The 16,797-nt window shown below is 48.9% G+C and overlaps 1 protein-coding gene across 2 annotated transcripts in view; it reads right to left on the reverse strand.

Annotated features, from left to right (window-relative positions):
- Positions 1 to 16,797, reverse strand: part of AVIL (advillin) — a 411,867-nt gene that overhangs the window by 229,208 nt on the left and 165,862 nt on the right. For both annotated transcript variants that reach the window (XM_086965687.1, XM_086965696.1), the window contains exon 3: positions 15,146 to 15,220. In XM_086965687.1, the coding sequence (XP_086821813.1) occupies positions 15,146 to 15,220 (75 nt within the window). The remainder of the gene's footprint in view (positions 1 to 15,145; positions 15,221 to 16,797) is intronic.

Genomic DNA, 16,797 nt, shown 5'->3' on the forward strand with positions numbered 1-16,797 from the left:
TTTTATTTATATGCTTTTCTTATTCCAGATGATTCCTTATTCCTTGGTGTTTCCTGATATTTATTACGATTTTTATTTTTCTGTATGACATAGCTTTAATAAGTTGCCATTATTTGTAAGAGAGATTTTTAGCTTCCTTAACTTATGATTGTTTCTTCATTTTCTGCCTTTGTCTGTTTTTATTTCAATAAACTTCAAACTTAAAAAGAAAAAAAAAATTATCTCCCTATTAGTTAGCGACAGCTAGTAGGAGATATCGACCATCTTGGGCTCCACTTTGCATGTCAGTGATATTTATCACTAATGACATGCAAAGTGGGCGTGCCAAGATGTTAGCGACTGAAAACAGTCGCTAACAACGCTATCTCGTATTACCAACTTTTGGAGATATTCGCGCTAAGCGCGAATATCTCCAAAAGCTAACACCTGCCCTGAGCAGTTCTTATATATTTACAACAAGGGGTGGTGAGGGACAGAGTCTCTGAATTAAGCAGAAAGCTCTCACCCAGTCAAGAGATCAGGGCTAGATCCAACACCGTTTTTTAGCTCACTGCACCATCCCAGTTTCAGAACCTGGCTGTATGCAAATTAGTCTGTTCCTGTCCCAGTGCATGATGGGAACAGGGCAAACCAAACTACAAAAGCCAATTCTTACACTGGGAAGGAAACAAGCTCCCGGGGACCGGTTTCTGGCATTACAGCCGTCTTCGGCCCGGTTTGCTTGAATCCTGATGGTGCAATGAGCAAGGGTCTCACATCTGAGAATACCCTTCCACGCTTAGGGTGGACAAAAATATTTACAACAAGGGGTGGTGAGGGACAGAGTCTCTGAATTAAGCAGAAAGCTCTCACCCAGTCAAGAGATCAGGGCTAGATCCAACACCGTTTTTTAGCTCACTGCACCATCCCAGTTTCAGAACCTGGCTGTATGCAAATTAGTCTGTTCCTGTCCCAGTGCATGATGGGAACAGGGCAAACCAAACTACAAAAGCCAATTCTTACACTGGGAAGGAAACAAGCTCCCGGGGACTGGTTTCTGGCATTACAGCCGTCTTCGGCCCGGTTTGCTTGAATCCTGATGGTGCAATGAGCAAGGGTCTCACATCTGAGAATACCCTTCCACGCTTAGGGTGGACAAAAATATTTACAACAAGGGGTGGTGAGGGACAGAGTCTCTGAATTAAGTAGAAAGCTCTCACCCAGTCAAGAGATCAGGGCTAGATCCAACACCGTTTTTTAGCTCACTGCACCATCCCAGTTTCAGAACCTGGCTGTATGCAAATTAGTCTGTTCCTGTCCCAGTGCATGATGGGAACAGGGCAAACCAAACTACAAAAGCCAATTCTTACACTGGGAAGGAAACAAGCTCCCGGGGACCGGTTTCTGGCATTACAGCCGTCTTCGGCCCGGTTTGCTTGAATCCTGATGGTGCAATGAGCAAGGGTCTCACATCTGAGAATACCCTTCCACGCTTAGGGTGGACAAAAATATTTACAACAAGGGGTGGTGAGGGACAGAGTCTCTGAATTAAGCAGAAAGCTCTCACCCAGTCAAGAGATCAGGGCTAGATCCAACACCGTTTTTTAGCTCACTGCACCATCCCAGTTTCAGAACCTGGCTGTATGCAAATTAGTCTGTTCCTGTCCCAGTGCATGATGGGAACAGGGCAAACCAAACTACAAAAGCCAATTCTTACACTGGGAAGGAAACAAGCTCCCGGGGACCGGTTTCTGGCATTACAGCCGTCTTCGGCCCGGTTTGCTTGAATCCTGATGGTGCAATGAGCAAGGGTCTCACATCTGAGAATACCCTTCCACGCTTAGGGTGGACAAAAATATTTACAACAAGGGGTGGTGAGGGACAGAGTCTCTGAATTAAGCAGAAAGCTCTCACCCAGTCAAGAGATCAGGGCTAGATCCAACACCGTTTTTTAGCTCACTGCACCATCCCAGTTTCAGAACCTGGCTGTATGCAAATTAGTCTGTTCCTGTCCCAGTGCATGATGGGAACAGGGCAAACCAAACTACAAAAGCCAATTCTTACACTGGGAAGGAAACAAGCTCCCGGGGACCGGTTTCTGGCATTACAGCCGTCTTCGGCCCGGTTTGCTTGAATCCTGATGGTGCAATGAGCAAGGGTCTCACATCTGAGAATACCCTTCCACGCTTAGGGTGGACAAAAATATTTACAACAAGGGGTGGTGAGGGACAGAGTCTCTGAATTAAGCAGAAAGCTCTCACCCAGTCAAGAGATCAGGGCTAGATCCAACACCGTTTTTTAGCTCACTGCACCATCCCAGTTTCAGAACCTGGCTGTATGCAAGCCGGGCCGAAGAGGCTGAAATGCCAGAAACCGGTCCCCGGTAGCTTGTCTCCTTTCTGGTAAAGAATTGGCTTGGTAGTTTAGTCTGCCCTGTTCCCATGATGCACTGGGCCAGGGACAGACTGATTTGCATATAGCCAGGTTCTGAGCTGGGATGGGGCAGTGAGATAAATAACGGTGATGGATCAAGCCCTGATCTTTGGACTGGGTAAGAGTGGTCTGCTCAATTCAGACACTCTGTTCATCACCACCCCCTTTTGTAAATCGATTTTGGCCACTATAGGTGTGGCAGGGTATACTCAGACATGAGTCCCTTTCTCACTGCTCCATCAGGATTCAAGCAAGCCGGGCCGAAGAGGCTGAAATGCCAGAAACCGGTCCCCGGTAGCTTGTCTCCTTTCTGGTAAAGAATTGGCTTGGTAGTTTAGTCTGCCCTGTTCCCATGATGCACTGGGCCAGGGACAGACTGATTTGCATATAGCCAGGTTCTGAGCTGGGATGGGGCAGTGAGATAAATAACGGTGATGGATCAAGCCCTGATCTTTGGACTGGGTAAGAGTGGTCTGCTCAATTCAGACACTCTGTTCATCACCACCCCCTTTTGTAAATCGATTTTGGCCACTATAGGTGTGGCAGGGTATACTCAGACATGAGTCCCTTTCTCACTGCTCCATCAGGATTCAAGCAAGCCGGGCCGAAGAGGCTGAAATGCCAAAAACCGGTCCCCGGTAGCTTGTCTCCTTTCTGGTAAAGAATTGGCTTGGTAGTTTAGTCTGCCCTGTTCCCATGATGCACTGGGCCAGGGACAGACTGATTTGCATATAGCCAGGTTCTGAGCTGGGATGGGGCAGTGAGATAAATAACGGTGATGGATCAAGCCCTGATCTTTGGACTGGGTAAGAGTGGTCTGCTCAATTCAGACACTCTGTTCATCACCACCCCCTTTTGTAAATCGATTTTGGCCACTATAGGTGTGGCAGGGTATACTCAGACATGAGTCCCTTTCTCACTGCTCCATCAGGATTCAAGCAAGCCGGGCCGAAGAGGCTGAAATGCCAAAAACCGGTCCCCGGTAGCTTGTCTCCTTTCTGGTAAAGAATTGGCTTGGTAGTTTAGTCTGCCCTGTTCCCATGATGCACTGGGCCAGGGACAGACTGATTTGCATATAGCCAGGTTCTGAGCTGGGATGGGGCAGTGAGATAAATAACGGTGATGGATCAAGCCCTGATCTTTGGACTGGGTAAGAGTGGTCTGCTCAATTCAGACACTCTGTTCATCACCACCCCCTTTTGTAAATCGATTTTGGCCACTATAGGTGTGGCAGGGTATACTCAGACATGAGTCCCTTTCTCACTGCTCCATCAGGATTCAAGCAAGCCGGGCCGAAGAGGCTGAAATGCCAGAAACCGGTCCCCGGTAGCTTGTCTCCTTTCTGGTAAAGAATTGGCTTGGTAGTTTAGTCTGCCCTGTTCCCATGATGCACTGGGCCAGGGACAGACTGATTTGCATATAGCCAGGTTCTGAGCTAGGATGGGGCAGTGAGATAAATAACGGTGATGGATCAAGCCCTGATCTTTGGACTGGGTAAGAGTGGTCTGCTCAATTCAGACACTCTGTTCATCACCACCCCCTTTTGTAAATCGATTTTGGCCACTATAGGTGTGGCAGGGTATACTCAGACATGAGTCCCTTTCTCACTGCTCCATCAGGATTCAAGCAAGCCGGGCCGAAGAGGCTGAAATGCCAGAAACCGGTCCCCGGTAGCTTGTCTCCTTTCTGGTAAAGAATTGGCTTGGTAGTTTAGTCTGCCCTGTTCCCATGATGCACTGGGCCAGGGACAGACTGATTTGCATATAGCCAGGTTCTGAGCTGGGATGGGGCAGTGAGATAAATAACGGTGATGGATCAAGCCCTGATCTTTGGACTGGGTAAGAGTGGTCTGCTCAATTCAGACACTCTGTTCATCACCACCCCCTTTTGTAAATCGATTTTGGCCACTATAGGTGTGGCAGGGTATACTCAGACATGAGTCCCTTTCTCACTGCTCCATCAGGATTCAAGCAAGCCGGGCCGAAGAGGCTGAAATGCCAGAAACCGGTCCCCGGTAGCTTGTCTCCTTTCTGGTAAAGAATTGGCTTGGTAGTTTAGTCTGCCCTGTTCCCATGATGCACTGGGCCAGGGACAGACTGATTTGCATATAGCCAGGTTCTGAGCTGGGATGGGGCAGTGAGATAAATAACGGTGATGGATCAAGCCCTGATCTTTGGACTGGGTAAGAGTGGTCTGCTCAATTCAGACACTCTGTTCATCACCACCCCCTTTTGTAAATCGATTTTGGCCACTATAGGTGTGGCAGGGTATACTCAGACATGAGTCCCTTTCTCACTGCTCCATCAGGATTCAAGCAAGCCGGGCCGAAGAGGCTGAAATGCCAGAAACCGGTCCCCGGTAGCTTGTCTCCTTTCTGGTAAAGAATTGGCTTGGTAGTTTAGTCTGCCCTGTTCCCATGATGCACTGGGCCAGGGACAGACTGATTTGCATATAGCCAGGTTCTGAGCTGGGATGGGGCAGTGAGATAAATAACGGTGATGGATCAAGCCCTGATCTTTGGACTGGGTAAGAGTGGTCTGCTCAATTCAGACACTCTGTTCATCACCACCCCCTTTTGTAAATCGATTTTGGCCACTATAGGTGTGGCAGGGTATACTCAGACATGAGTCCCTTTCTCACTGCTCCATCAGGATTCAAGCAAGCCGGGCCGAAGAGGCTGAAATGCCAGAAACCGGTCCCCGGTAGCTTGTCTCCTTTCTGGTAAAGAATTGGCTTGGTAGTTTAGTCTGCCCTGTTCCCATGATGCACTGGGCCAGGGACAGACTGATTTGCATATAGCCAGGTTATGAGCTGGGATGGGGCAGTGAGATAAATAACGGTGATGGATCAAGCCCTGATCTTTGGACTGGGTAAGAGTGGTCTGCTCAATTCAGACACTCTGTTCATCACCACCCCCTTTTGTAAATCGATTTTGGCCACTATAGGTGTGGCAGGGTATACTCAGACATGAGTCCCTTTCTCACTGCTCCATCAGGATTCAAGCAAGCCGGGCCGAAGAGGCTGAAATGCCAGAAACCGGTCCCCGGTAGCTTGTCTCCTTTCTGGTAAAGAATTGGCTTGGTAGTTTAGTCTGCCCTGTTCCCATGATGCACTGGGCCAGGGACAGACTGATTTGCATATAGCCAGGTTCTGAGCTGGGATGGGGCAGTGAGATAAATAACGGTGATGGATCAAGCCCTGATCTTTGGACTGGGTAAGAGTGGTCTGCTCAATTCAGACACTCTGTTCATCACCACCCCCTTTTGTAAACTGAGCAGTTCTTAGCCATGTTATCCAATGGGAGGTGGATAACATGGCTAAGAGCATTAGCTCGGTAATGCATGAATATCGCTGACTTTTCAGCGATATTCATGCATTGCGGCATACCAAGGTTTATTTGCGGTAAAAATCGCCGCAGCTCAGCTGTAAATTTTTGTCTCTAACCAAGCAATAGCGATAATTATCGCTATTGCTTGGTAATATGCCCCTACATTCCTTATATGAGGCTAATTTCTGACTTATGAAAAGCAGCAATGATTATTTTGGTTTGATGCATAATGGCAGTGGCTGCTGCCACGTACCAAGGGTAGGATAGTGGGAGAGATGAAAAAAAAAACAAAAAAAACTTAGCTTGAGGCGCGAAATCCTCCTCCACCGGTCATCTGCCTTCCAAGCAGGCTCCAATGCTGGACCAGGAAACTGCAATCACCAATCCTGATGCGTCTCTCAGCATCAGAAGCACATCAGGATTGGTGAGAGCAGCCTCTCGCAGTGCTCCTAAGAGCACAGGAGGTCTACGCTTTCTCTAACTCAGCTGTCTAAGATAGCTGGATTAGAGAACTTTAAAATGCGCATGTCTAGCTGGGCATCCCAAACTGTCCGGCCAAAGAGATATGTGCATGTTAAAGTGCACTGTCACAGCCCCCAGCACTAGCTCCGCCCCAACCTGTCACTCAGTCAGGACAGGTCGGTTCCTGAAGAATAAAATGATAATAAATAAACTTTATTATCATTTCATTTTTCAGCTCTAACCTGTGAGCCGCCCCTGGATAATGAGCACAGTTAATCCTGGTGTAGCATTTAGCCCTTCACCCTTACATAGTGGTCTATCTTGGTTGTGTGTCAAAATATCAAGTTCAAAATATTGCTCTACAAAAAAATCAACTGCACGACATCAACAACCACTAAACTGTCAAGGTAGGTAAGTAAGGATAGTCTTCTCAACTCCAAATCTATGTACCGTGGAGCTAAATATATCACAAAGGAACATAGATGTGGAGCGAACAATAGTAAATCTGCGTACCTGCTTCTACTGCCCATGCAGTATAGTCGTAGTCGATGTTTTTGTTGGTCAGTATTCTAGTATTGCACCATCCATATCTATTGCGGAAGTTTTGGAAGGAAGTTGATGGCGTTTATAGATAGACTGAGCGGTCTCATGAGGAGATCAGGATTTCTTTGTCCTTACAGCATAAGCTAAAAGCTAACGTTGTGCCTTTTTGCTGGTTGCACTATTTCTGCAGCCCATTTTATCTTGGCACTCATAGCAAAAATTGATTAAATTAATGCGCTCTTCCCAAGCCAACCATCAAGTACATTCCTGAAGGGGTAATTTTAAATATTGATATGCATTGCTCTTCCTGATGCTTTAGTCAAACATCCTGAAGTGAATGTGGTTTTTAGTTGTTGCCAGTACTGCAGGCCACTGCTTGTGGGGAAGCAGCTGACTTGCAGAATCCATGCCTAGGATGGAGAATGAAAGCCCCTTGAATTAGATTCTGAAAGGCTAGCATGTCACCATGTTGACAACCATCACTGAGACTTGGCCATGACCCTGACTTGGCAGGTTTCCTCTCCTCACTTCCATCTTAACAAATTGGGTCCCCAAGCCATTTCATTATCCTGGCAAATCAAAGGAATGGTCACGTCGGTGTGACGAGTTATGAAGTGATAGGGGTGCACATCATTTTTCAATAAAAAGTTTTTTATATATATGTTAATATAATGAATGTAGGTACAATAAAAAACGACTGCAACCTACGATACTATATTTTATTAGAGAAAGCATTATCTATTTTTGTTTTCTATAAGTTTGACAGACAAGTGAGTGTAAAAGGTGGAAAGAGTTAGAAAAGTTTTGTTTTTTAAACTCGTAAGAGAGAAAGGGTCCCTTCAAACAATTTAAGAACATGAATACCTAAGTATATAATTATTTAAAAAGTGCCACATCCTGTTGTAGTCCACCTGATCTCTTTCCAAAATGTTTTTTTCTTTAAACAAAATTAAACTAAAGAGGTATCAAACTTCCCACTCGAACCCTCTATCTTTGGGCTGCACTTTTCAGATTAAGGTAAACAAATCACAGACTGATAAATCTAAATTCTCATTGACCAAGAGAAGAAGTAAGTTTCCCAATGTCTTTTAGTCTTTAAATATGGTGACATTACCTGCTAGCAATAAAATTCTCTAGGATTACGACGGAAACATAATCTGAAGGTTCCATCATTCACGAGCTCCCTAAATCGGTAGCTACTTGTGACAAAAAACTTCTTTTCCAGTTAATCTGCTGTCTATGAACTGATATTAGCAAAATGCCACAATGCAACATTGCTTTTTATAGCACTGCCCACCAACCACACACACACCTATAACTCAGCGAACAAAGGAAAAACATGGACACGTGTATTTCAGAAAGTCTCGTCCTATTTTTAAGATTATTTCCTATATTGCTTTAATGTTCGTAGTTTTCTATTTTTTTTTAATAAGCTACTACATGATTTTCATTGAGAAAAATATTGAGCACAATGGTGACATCGCTGGTATTGTATTTATATGATATATTAGTATTGTGTATTCTATATTTGAAAAATGTCAGTTACGCTCTCCAAGTATATTATACGATTTTGTAACGCACATGTTTAGGATGCAACGGTCCTATCATCACTGAACCTGCTGTGAGTGAACAAAAAAGCTGGTGGTCAGGCCGAAAGGATCAGTGACAGAGCAAAGTCTTCACTTCTTGGTAAAACCGGTAGTATCTTTCTGTTCTCAGTGGCGTAACGATACTTGAGGGCCCCCCTGCAAACTACATGGAGAGGGCCCCCTCCCATCCTCCGTGCCAGTCTAGAGCTCTCAGGCCAGCGACCCGCCATACTGCAGGGGATGCGAGGCGATTGTTACCAATACAGCCGTTATAAGTAACACTGGATGGTGGAGTTAAAGGTCGGGCTTAGTCTTCAGGCTATCATAGGTGGTGGTCCATTCATTACAGGGTCCCTGCCATCAGTACGCCAGGGAAGTTTGCCTACGTTTAGGTGGGTTTCCTGATGCAGACTCCTGTCATGATATACAACATCGGGCCCACTCATCGTTCAGTTTTGACAAAAGTGCATCCACTGCTCCTTCTGGTTTCCGTTTTAAAACATTAGACAAAGCGACAATGCAGTATTTCAAAAGGAGATGTAACTACAAAGAGCACATTTTGATAATACATTTTTATTAGTAGACAATAGCAATCTTAAAAGGCATTGCATAGCTTCATATACACTGTGACCACAATTCCATCACAGTCTCTCTCTCTCTCTCTCTCTCTCTCTCTCTCTCTCTCTCTCTTTCTCTCAATGAGTCAGTCTCTCTTGCTAAGTCAGTCTCTCTCTCTCTCTGTCATTCAGTCTCTCTCAGTCAGTTAGTCTGTCAGTCTCTCTCTCTCTCTCTCTCTGTCAGTCAGTCAGTCATTTGGTCTCTCTCTCTCTCTGTCAGCCTCTCTATCTCTCTCTCTCTGTCAGTTTCTCAGCCAGTCTGTCTCTCCGTCAGTCAGTATTCAGACTATGTGTTAGTCAGTCTCCACTCTCTCTCCACTCTCTCTCCACTCTCTCTCCACTCTCTCCACTCTCTCTCCTCACTCTCTCTCTCCACTCTCTCTCCACTCTCTCTCTCTCTCTCTCTCTCCATTCTCTCTCTCTGTCCACTCTCTCTCTCTCCACTCTCTCTCTCCTCTCTCTCCACTCTCTCGCTCCACTCTCTCGCTCCACTCTCTCTCTCTCTCCACTCACTCTCTCCACTCTCTCTCTCTCCACTCTCTCTCCACTCTCTCTCTCTCTCTCTCTCTCTCTCTCTCTCTCTCTCTCTCCATTCTCTCTCTCTGTCCACTCTCTCTCTCTCCTCTCTCTCCACTCTCTCGCTCCACTCTCTCTCTCTCTCCACTCTCTCTCTCCACTCTCTCTCTCCACTCTCTCTCTCCACTCTCTCTCTCTCCACTCTCCACTGTCTCTCACTCTCTCTACTCTCCCTTCTCTCTCTCTCTACTCTCTCTCCACTCTCTCTACTCTCTCTCTCCACTCTCTCTCTCTCCACTCTTTCTCTCTCTCCTCTCTCTATCCACTCTCTCTGTCTCCACTCTCTCTCTCCACTCTCTCTCCCCCCACTCTTTCTCTCGCCATTGTCTCTCTCTCCACTGTCTCTCCACTGTCTCTACTCTCTCCCCACTCTCTCTCTCTCCACTCTCTCTCTCCCCACTCTCTCTCCACTCTCTCTCTCTCCACTCTCTCTCTCTACTCTCTCTCTCTCCACTCTCTCTCCACTGTCTCTCCACTGTCTCTCTCCACTGTCTCTACTCTCTCCCCACTCTCTCTCTCCACTCTCTCTCTCTCCACTCTCTCTCTCCACACTCTCCACTCTCTCTCCACTCTCTCTCTCCACTCTCTCCCCACTCTCTCTACACTCTCTCCCCACTCTGTCCGCTCTCTCTCCACTTTCTCTCTCAACTCTCTCTCTACACTCTCTCTCCACTCTTTCTCTCCACTCTCTCTCTCTCCACTGTCACTCTCCACTCTCTCTCCACTGTCTCTACTCTCTCCCCACTCTCTCCCCACTCTCACTCTCTCCACTCTCTCCCTCCACACTCTCCACTCTCTCTCCACTCTCTCTCTCCACTCTCTCTCCACTCTCTCCCCACTCTCCCCCCACTCTCTCTCACTCTCTCCCCACTCTGTCCGCTCTCTCTCCACTCTCTCTCTCTCTCCACTCACTCTCTCTCCACTCTCTCCCCACTCTGTCTGCTCTCTCTCCACTTTCTCTCTCCACTCTCTCTCTACCCTCTCTCTCCACTCTCTCTCCACTCTCTCTCTTTCCACTGTCACTCTCCACTCTCTCCCCACTCTCTCCCCACTCTCTCCCCACTCTCTCTCCACTCTCTCTCCACTCTGTCCCCACTCTGTCCGCTCTCTCTCCACTCTCTCTCTCCCCACTCACTCTCTCTCCACTCTCTCTCCACTCTCTCCCCACTCTCACTCCACTCTCTCCCCACTTTGTCCGCTCTCTCTCCACTTTCTCTCTCCACTCTCTCTCCACTCTCTCTCCACTCTCACTCTCTCCACTCTCTCTCTCCACTCTCTCTCTCCACTCTCTCTCTCTCCACTCTCTCTCTCCACTCTCTCTCTCTCCACTGTCTCTCTCCCCTCTCTCTCTCCACTCTCTCTCTCTACTCTCTCTCTCTACTCTCTCTACACTCTCCCTCCACTCTCTCTCCACTCTCTCTCTACCCTCTCTCTCTCTTCACTGTCTCTCTCCACTGTCTCTCACTACTCTCTCGCCACTCTCTCTCTCCACTCTCTCTCCACTCTCTCTCTCTCCACTCTCTCTCTCCACTCTCTCTCTCCACTCTCTCTCTCTACTACTCTCGTTCTCCACTCTCGCTCTCCCCTCTCGCTCTCCACTCTCGCACTCCACTCTCGCTCTCCACTCTCTCTTGCTTCACTCTCTCTCTTGCTCCACTCTCTCTCTTGCTCCACTCTCTCTTGCTCCACTCTCTCTCACTCCACACTCTCTCACTCCACTCTCTCTCTCACTCCACTCTCTCTCTCACTCCACTCTCTCTCCATTCTCCCTCACAAAGTAGTAAGCATTGCTATGGTCGTCCGCAGAAATGTTTCCAGGGGGGGGGGGCAATTTTTAACTTCATCACCATCCCCCTTGCACTCTTCTCCCCTCTGCCTTGCACCCTTCTCGCCCTCTACCTTGCACCCTTATCCCCTCTGCCTTGCACCCTTCTCCCCTCTGCCTTACACCCTTCTCCTCTCTGCCTTGCACCCTTCTCCTCTCTGCCTTGCACCCTTCTCCCCTCCGCCTTGCACCCATCTCCTCTCCGCCTTGCACCCTTCTCCTCTCTGCCTTGCCCCTTCTCCTCTCTACCTTGCACCCTTCTCCCCTCCGCCTTGCACCCATCTCCTCTCCGCCTTGCACCCATCTCCTCTCCGCCTTGCACCCTTCTCCTCTCTACCTTGAATCCTTCTCTCTACCTTGCACCCTTCTCCCCTCTACATTGCACCCTTCTCCCCTCTACCTTGCATCCTTCTCCCCTCTGCCTTGCACCCTTCTCCTCTCTGCCTTGCACCCTTCTCCCCTCTGCCTTGCACCCTTCTCCCCTCTGCCTTGCACCCTTCTCCTCTCTGCCTTGCACCCATCTCCTCTCCGCCTTGCACCTATCTCAAGACCGTCTTGCAGCCTTCTCCTCTCTACCCTGCACCCTTTTCCTCTCTTCTTTACACCCCTCTGTCTTGCACCCTTTTTGGCCCCCCCTTCTCCCCCCCCCGTGCGGACGTCCACATGGTGCTTACCTAAAGGCACCATTTTTCAGCCCAGCCCCCCAGCCCCCCTCTCCTTATCAGGGTCCCTGCTGTGTGCTGCCTCCTGCTCTCTGGGGCCCCCAGCCCCCCTCTCTCCGTGTCAATGTCCCTGCTTTGTGCTGCCTCCTGCTCTCAGGGGCCCCCAGCCCCCCCTCTCCTTGTAGGGTCCCTGCTCTGTTCTGCCTCCTGCTCTCTGGGGCCCCTAGCCCCCCCTGAACTTAACAGGGTCCCTGCTCTGTGCTGCCTCCTGCTCTCTGTGGCCCCCAGCACCCCCTCTCCTTGTCAGGGTCCCTGCTCTGTGCTGCCTCCTGCTCTCAGGGCCCCCCAGCCCCCCCCCCCCCCTTGTCAGAATCCCAGCTCTGTGCTGCATCCTGCTCTCTGGGGCCCCCAGCCCCCATCCCCTTCTTGTTAGGGTCCCTGCTCTGTGCTGCCTCAGAGGAGCAGTGGAGACTGCTGTCTCTGGGGCCCCCACCCTTGTCCTGGGCCTGCCTCTGGCTATGACTGAAGAGAAACAATGTTGATACTTTCTTTCTCTTCAGTCAGAGGGAGGGGGACGAGGGGCTCAGAGCAGGCTGCAGCCTGCACCTGCTTTCGAGGGAGAAAGGCTTGCAAGCTTCTCTCACAGCTCTCAGAAGAGCTGAGGTGGGGGGCCGGGCCGGGCCCCCTTCATTAACTGAGGAGAGTGCGCCTCCCCCCGCACCGCGGGGCCTGCGGGGGCGTTTGTTACGCCCCTGTCTGTTCTGTGTTTCAAATGTGGGGAGAAGAAACGCTGGGGAGCTGTTTGCGCTGAGAATGCTCCTCCACCACAACTAGCTCCTTGAACCAGCAGACTGACCATAAGCTGTTGATGACCAGACCTTAGAGATGTTTGTATGTCAGAATCATGCAGGCATTTACCACGCCTGCCTTAACAATGCGGGTCCGAACTACGAATGCATCTTTACCACGCATTCCTTTATGGCGAAAGTCGTTATAATTGCTCCATCTAGTTGTTTGATACAGCTATATATGTGACCATAATTTGTGTATTTATTACTCTATAAAATTCATTTTTGGATATATAAAGGCTTTTAATTTAACCTTGATTACAAATAAACACTGAATCGATCCCTCTGTGCCTCTTTGTATTTATATACATCTTTTTGATGTCATGTGCTCATGTACATGAGGGTAATTTGGGCACAACCCCCCCTTTCTGTTTCTAGGACTGTTCCCATAAGGCACAGGGTCAAACTGATTTGCATATGGCCATGTCTGAACTGGGGTGGCAGAGTGGGCTAAAGAACGGTGATGGATTAAACCCAGATCTTTTGACTGGGTGTGAGTGTTTGATTGATTCAGATGCTCTGTCCATCACCACCCCTTTTTGTACCGCTTTTGGCCGCCATAAGTGTGGCAGGGTATGCTCAGACGTGAGTCCCTTGCTCACTTTGCCACTAGATTCAAGCAAGCCGGGCTGAAGACGGCTGGAATGCCAGAACCCGGTCCTCGGAAGCTTGTTTCCGGTCCAGGGAAGACATGGCTTGGCAGTTCGGGCTGGACTGTTCCCATGAGGCACAGGGTCAGACTGATTTGCATATGGCCATGTCTGAACTGGGGTGGCAGAGTGGGCTAAAGATCGGTGATGGATATAAACCCAGATCTTTTGACTGGGTGTGAGTGTTTGATTGATTCAGATGCTCCGTCCATCACCACCCCCTTTTGTATCGCTTTTGGCCGCCATACGTGTGGCAGGGTATGCTCAGACGTGAGTCCCTTGCTCACTTTGCCACTGGATTCAAGCAAGCCAGGCTGAAGACGGCTGGAATGCCAGAAACCGGTCCTCGGACGCTTTTTTTCGGTCCAGGGAAGACATGGCTTGGCATTTCGGGCTGGACTGTTCCCATGAGGCACAGGGTCAGACTGATTTGCATATGGCCATGTCTGAACTGGGGTGGCAGAGTGGGCTAAAGAACGGTGATGGATTAAACCCAGATCTTTTGACTGGGTGTGAGTGTTTGATTGATTCAGATGCTCCGTCCATCACCACCCCCTTTTGTACCGCTTTTGGCCGCCATAAGTGTGGCAGGGTATGCTCAGACGTGAGTCCGTTGCTCACTTTGCCACTGGATTCAAGCAAGCTGGGCTGAAGACGGCTGGAATGCGAGAAACCGGTCCTCGGAAGCTTGTTTCCGGTCCAGGGAAGACATGACTTGGCAGTTCGGGCTGGACTGTTCCCAAGAGGCACAGGCTCAGACTAATTTGCATATGGCCATGTCTGAACTGGGGTGGCAGAGTGGGCTAAAGAACGGTGATGGATTAAACCCAGATCTTTTGACTGGGTGTGAGTGTTTGATTGATTGAGATGCTCTGTCCATCACCACCCCCTTTTGTACCGCTTTTGTCCGCCATAAGTGTGGCAGGGTATGCTCAGACGTGAGTCCCTTGCTCACTTTGCCACTGGATTCAAGCAAGCCGGGCTGAAGACGGCTGGAATGCGAGAAACCGGTCCTCGGAAGCTTGTTTCCGGTCCAGGGAAGACATGACTTGGCATTTCGGGCTGGACTGTTCCCATGAGGCACAGGGTCAGACTGATTTGCATATGACCATGTCTGAACTGGGGTGGCAGATTGGGCTAAAGAACGGTGATGGATTAAACCCAGATCTTTTGACTGGGTGTGAGTGTTTGATTGATTCAGATGCTCCGTCCATCACCACCCCCTTTTGTACCGCACCAAAACAGGAGGCACCAGACGGCATGCCTTCTTGTGGCCTTTGGTTGCACGGGATGCTTCAGTGTGACAGTGGTGAACAGCCCGTGTACCTCCAGAAGCTGCAGCCCAATGGAAATACAGTGCTGGTACAGGAGCTGATGGAACTGGTCGGACAAACACGGGGCTCTCGTTCTGAAGGTAAGAGACCTATCCGAGGATCCCACACTCACACAAGCCTAATATGGTCTGGTTCTCAAACAAAAAGGGAAGTAAATTACCATTCTGAATTGCAGCCTGGCTGATCAACTGACTGCTAATAGCTAACAGTGTATTCACAGAGTGAATGCATCAACTTTCAGGACTGGCATCAAATTCAAGAGAACAAAAATGAAAGTATTGAAAATGTAGCTTACTCACCGAAAGCAGGATGTAGCAGTCACCTTCAAAGAAGTTTCCATACGCTTTCTGAGGTACTTGCACCAAGTCCATTTTCTTAAGGGGAAAACATATAAACAAGTAAGTCAGATAATAAAACTCCCTGAAATGATACCTTGAAAAACAACTTAAACCAGCTGTAAAACAGCCCTGCCGTTATCAACGTCTCTATGCCTCAGCTACAATTCTCCTGTCAGTTACATAAAGTTGCAACCATTTGTAGCTTCTGTGATAACATAAATTATGCTACTGATAAAATCATATGTGATACCAGCATTTAACTGTATTTTTATGATTCTTTTTATAATATGTTTAGTGGATTATTTGGGTTTTTAGTGATATTTTTACCTGCCTATAATTTGCTTCAAACCATGTTTCTTGTACTCATTGAATACAGCCTGTGGCTATTTTCAGCAGTCCTTATGCCCCATAACACACACTTACCCAAATACCACTGGTCATGGAGTTTCACCATGTGTGGATTTGACTCAGGCCAGAGAACCCATGGTGGTCTGTCCAAGACAATCAGGCAAAGTTAGCAGCCTTTGGCCATGACCTGAGAGTCATCGCCTCTTTGGTTGGGTTGTGCTAACCTTCACTCCACAGGCTCCTTACTTTTCTCACAACGATGTTCATGAACTGGAAAATCTGGTTCACGAACAGTGAGATGACTTACTGAAGTAATGCCCCGGTTACTTACCGGTAATCTTCATTACTCCGAGTATAGTCTTCCTCGCCACATGATTTACATAGTGAGCTTTAGCTCCACAACAGAACCCTCCAAAGCAAAAAGAAACCACCTCCCACCCCCTCCCAACATGGCCGACCAGTCCCACCTGACCTCTATAAGAGGCGGGCCGGCCCAACCAATCAGCCTGATCTACCAAGCAAACAATGAAGCCGATAGCCAGACAGGGAGGGGGGGGGGAACTCATGTGGCGAGGAAGACTATACTCGGAGTAATGAAGATTACCGGTAAGTAACCGGGGCATTACCTCCTCGTTAGTCTTCCTCGCCACATGATTTACATAGTGAGCAAATACCCAAGCCAACAAGGCTTCATTGACCACCATAACCACAACACCACATGGTGATGCAGAGAAACCAACCCAAGGTTGATGTAAACAACTGAAAGGAAAACAGGGCCCACAGGAAACCTGAAATCAAGACCTCCAGGAAAAGGAGGCCAACCAGGAGTCGCAGCTCCAGCACTCCGAACGGCCCCAGCGAAGTCCCCCCCGGGACTGCTAGAGACCCACGTACCAGGCGGGTGATGACCACGCCGAAGTCAGACAAAACTCCACAGAGGAGACACCCACTAAGGGGGCCCAGGGAACAGAGCCACACCTCGCAGACCGACCCTGGGCCCCCGCCGGATCCACCGAACCCAGCGAAGCGTAGGGAAGGATGCCAGCCTGTGTAAGCCCGCGAACCATGGAGGAACGAGGGCAAGTGGCCCGAACGAAACGGGTGTTATGGCCGAGTGGACAGTGGGATTTGTACCTGTGACCTTGAGGTCAAACACAGTCCCCTGCAGTGCAGTTAGTCCACTGAGCCACCAGACCCGGTTACCCCCCAAAGGGCATAACACAGGACATCCCACCGGGAAAGGAAAAACGTGCGGCTACGAGAAG

The sequence above is a fragment of the Lissotriton vulgaris genome, chromosome 1_1 (assembly GCF_964263255.1).
Source record: "Lissotriton vulgaris chromosome 1_1, aLisVul1.2, whole genome shotgun sequence".
Lineage (NCBI taxonomy): Eukaryota > Metazoa > Chordata > Amphibia > Caudata > Salamandridae > Lissotriton > Lissotriton vulgaris.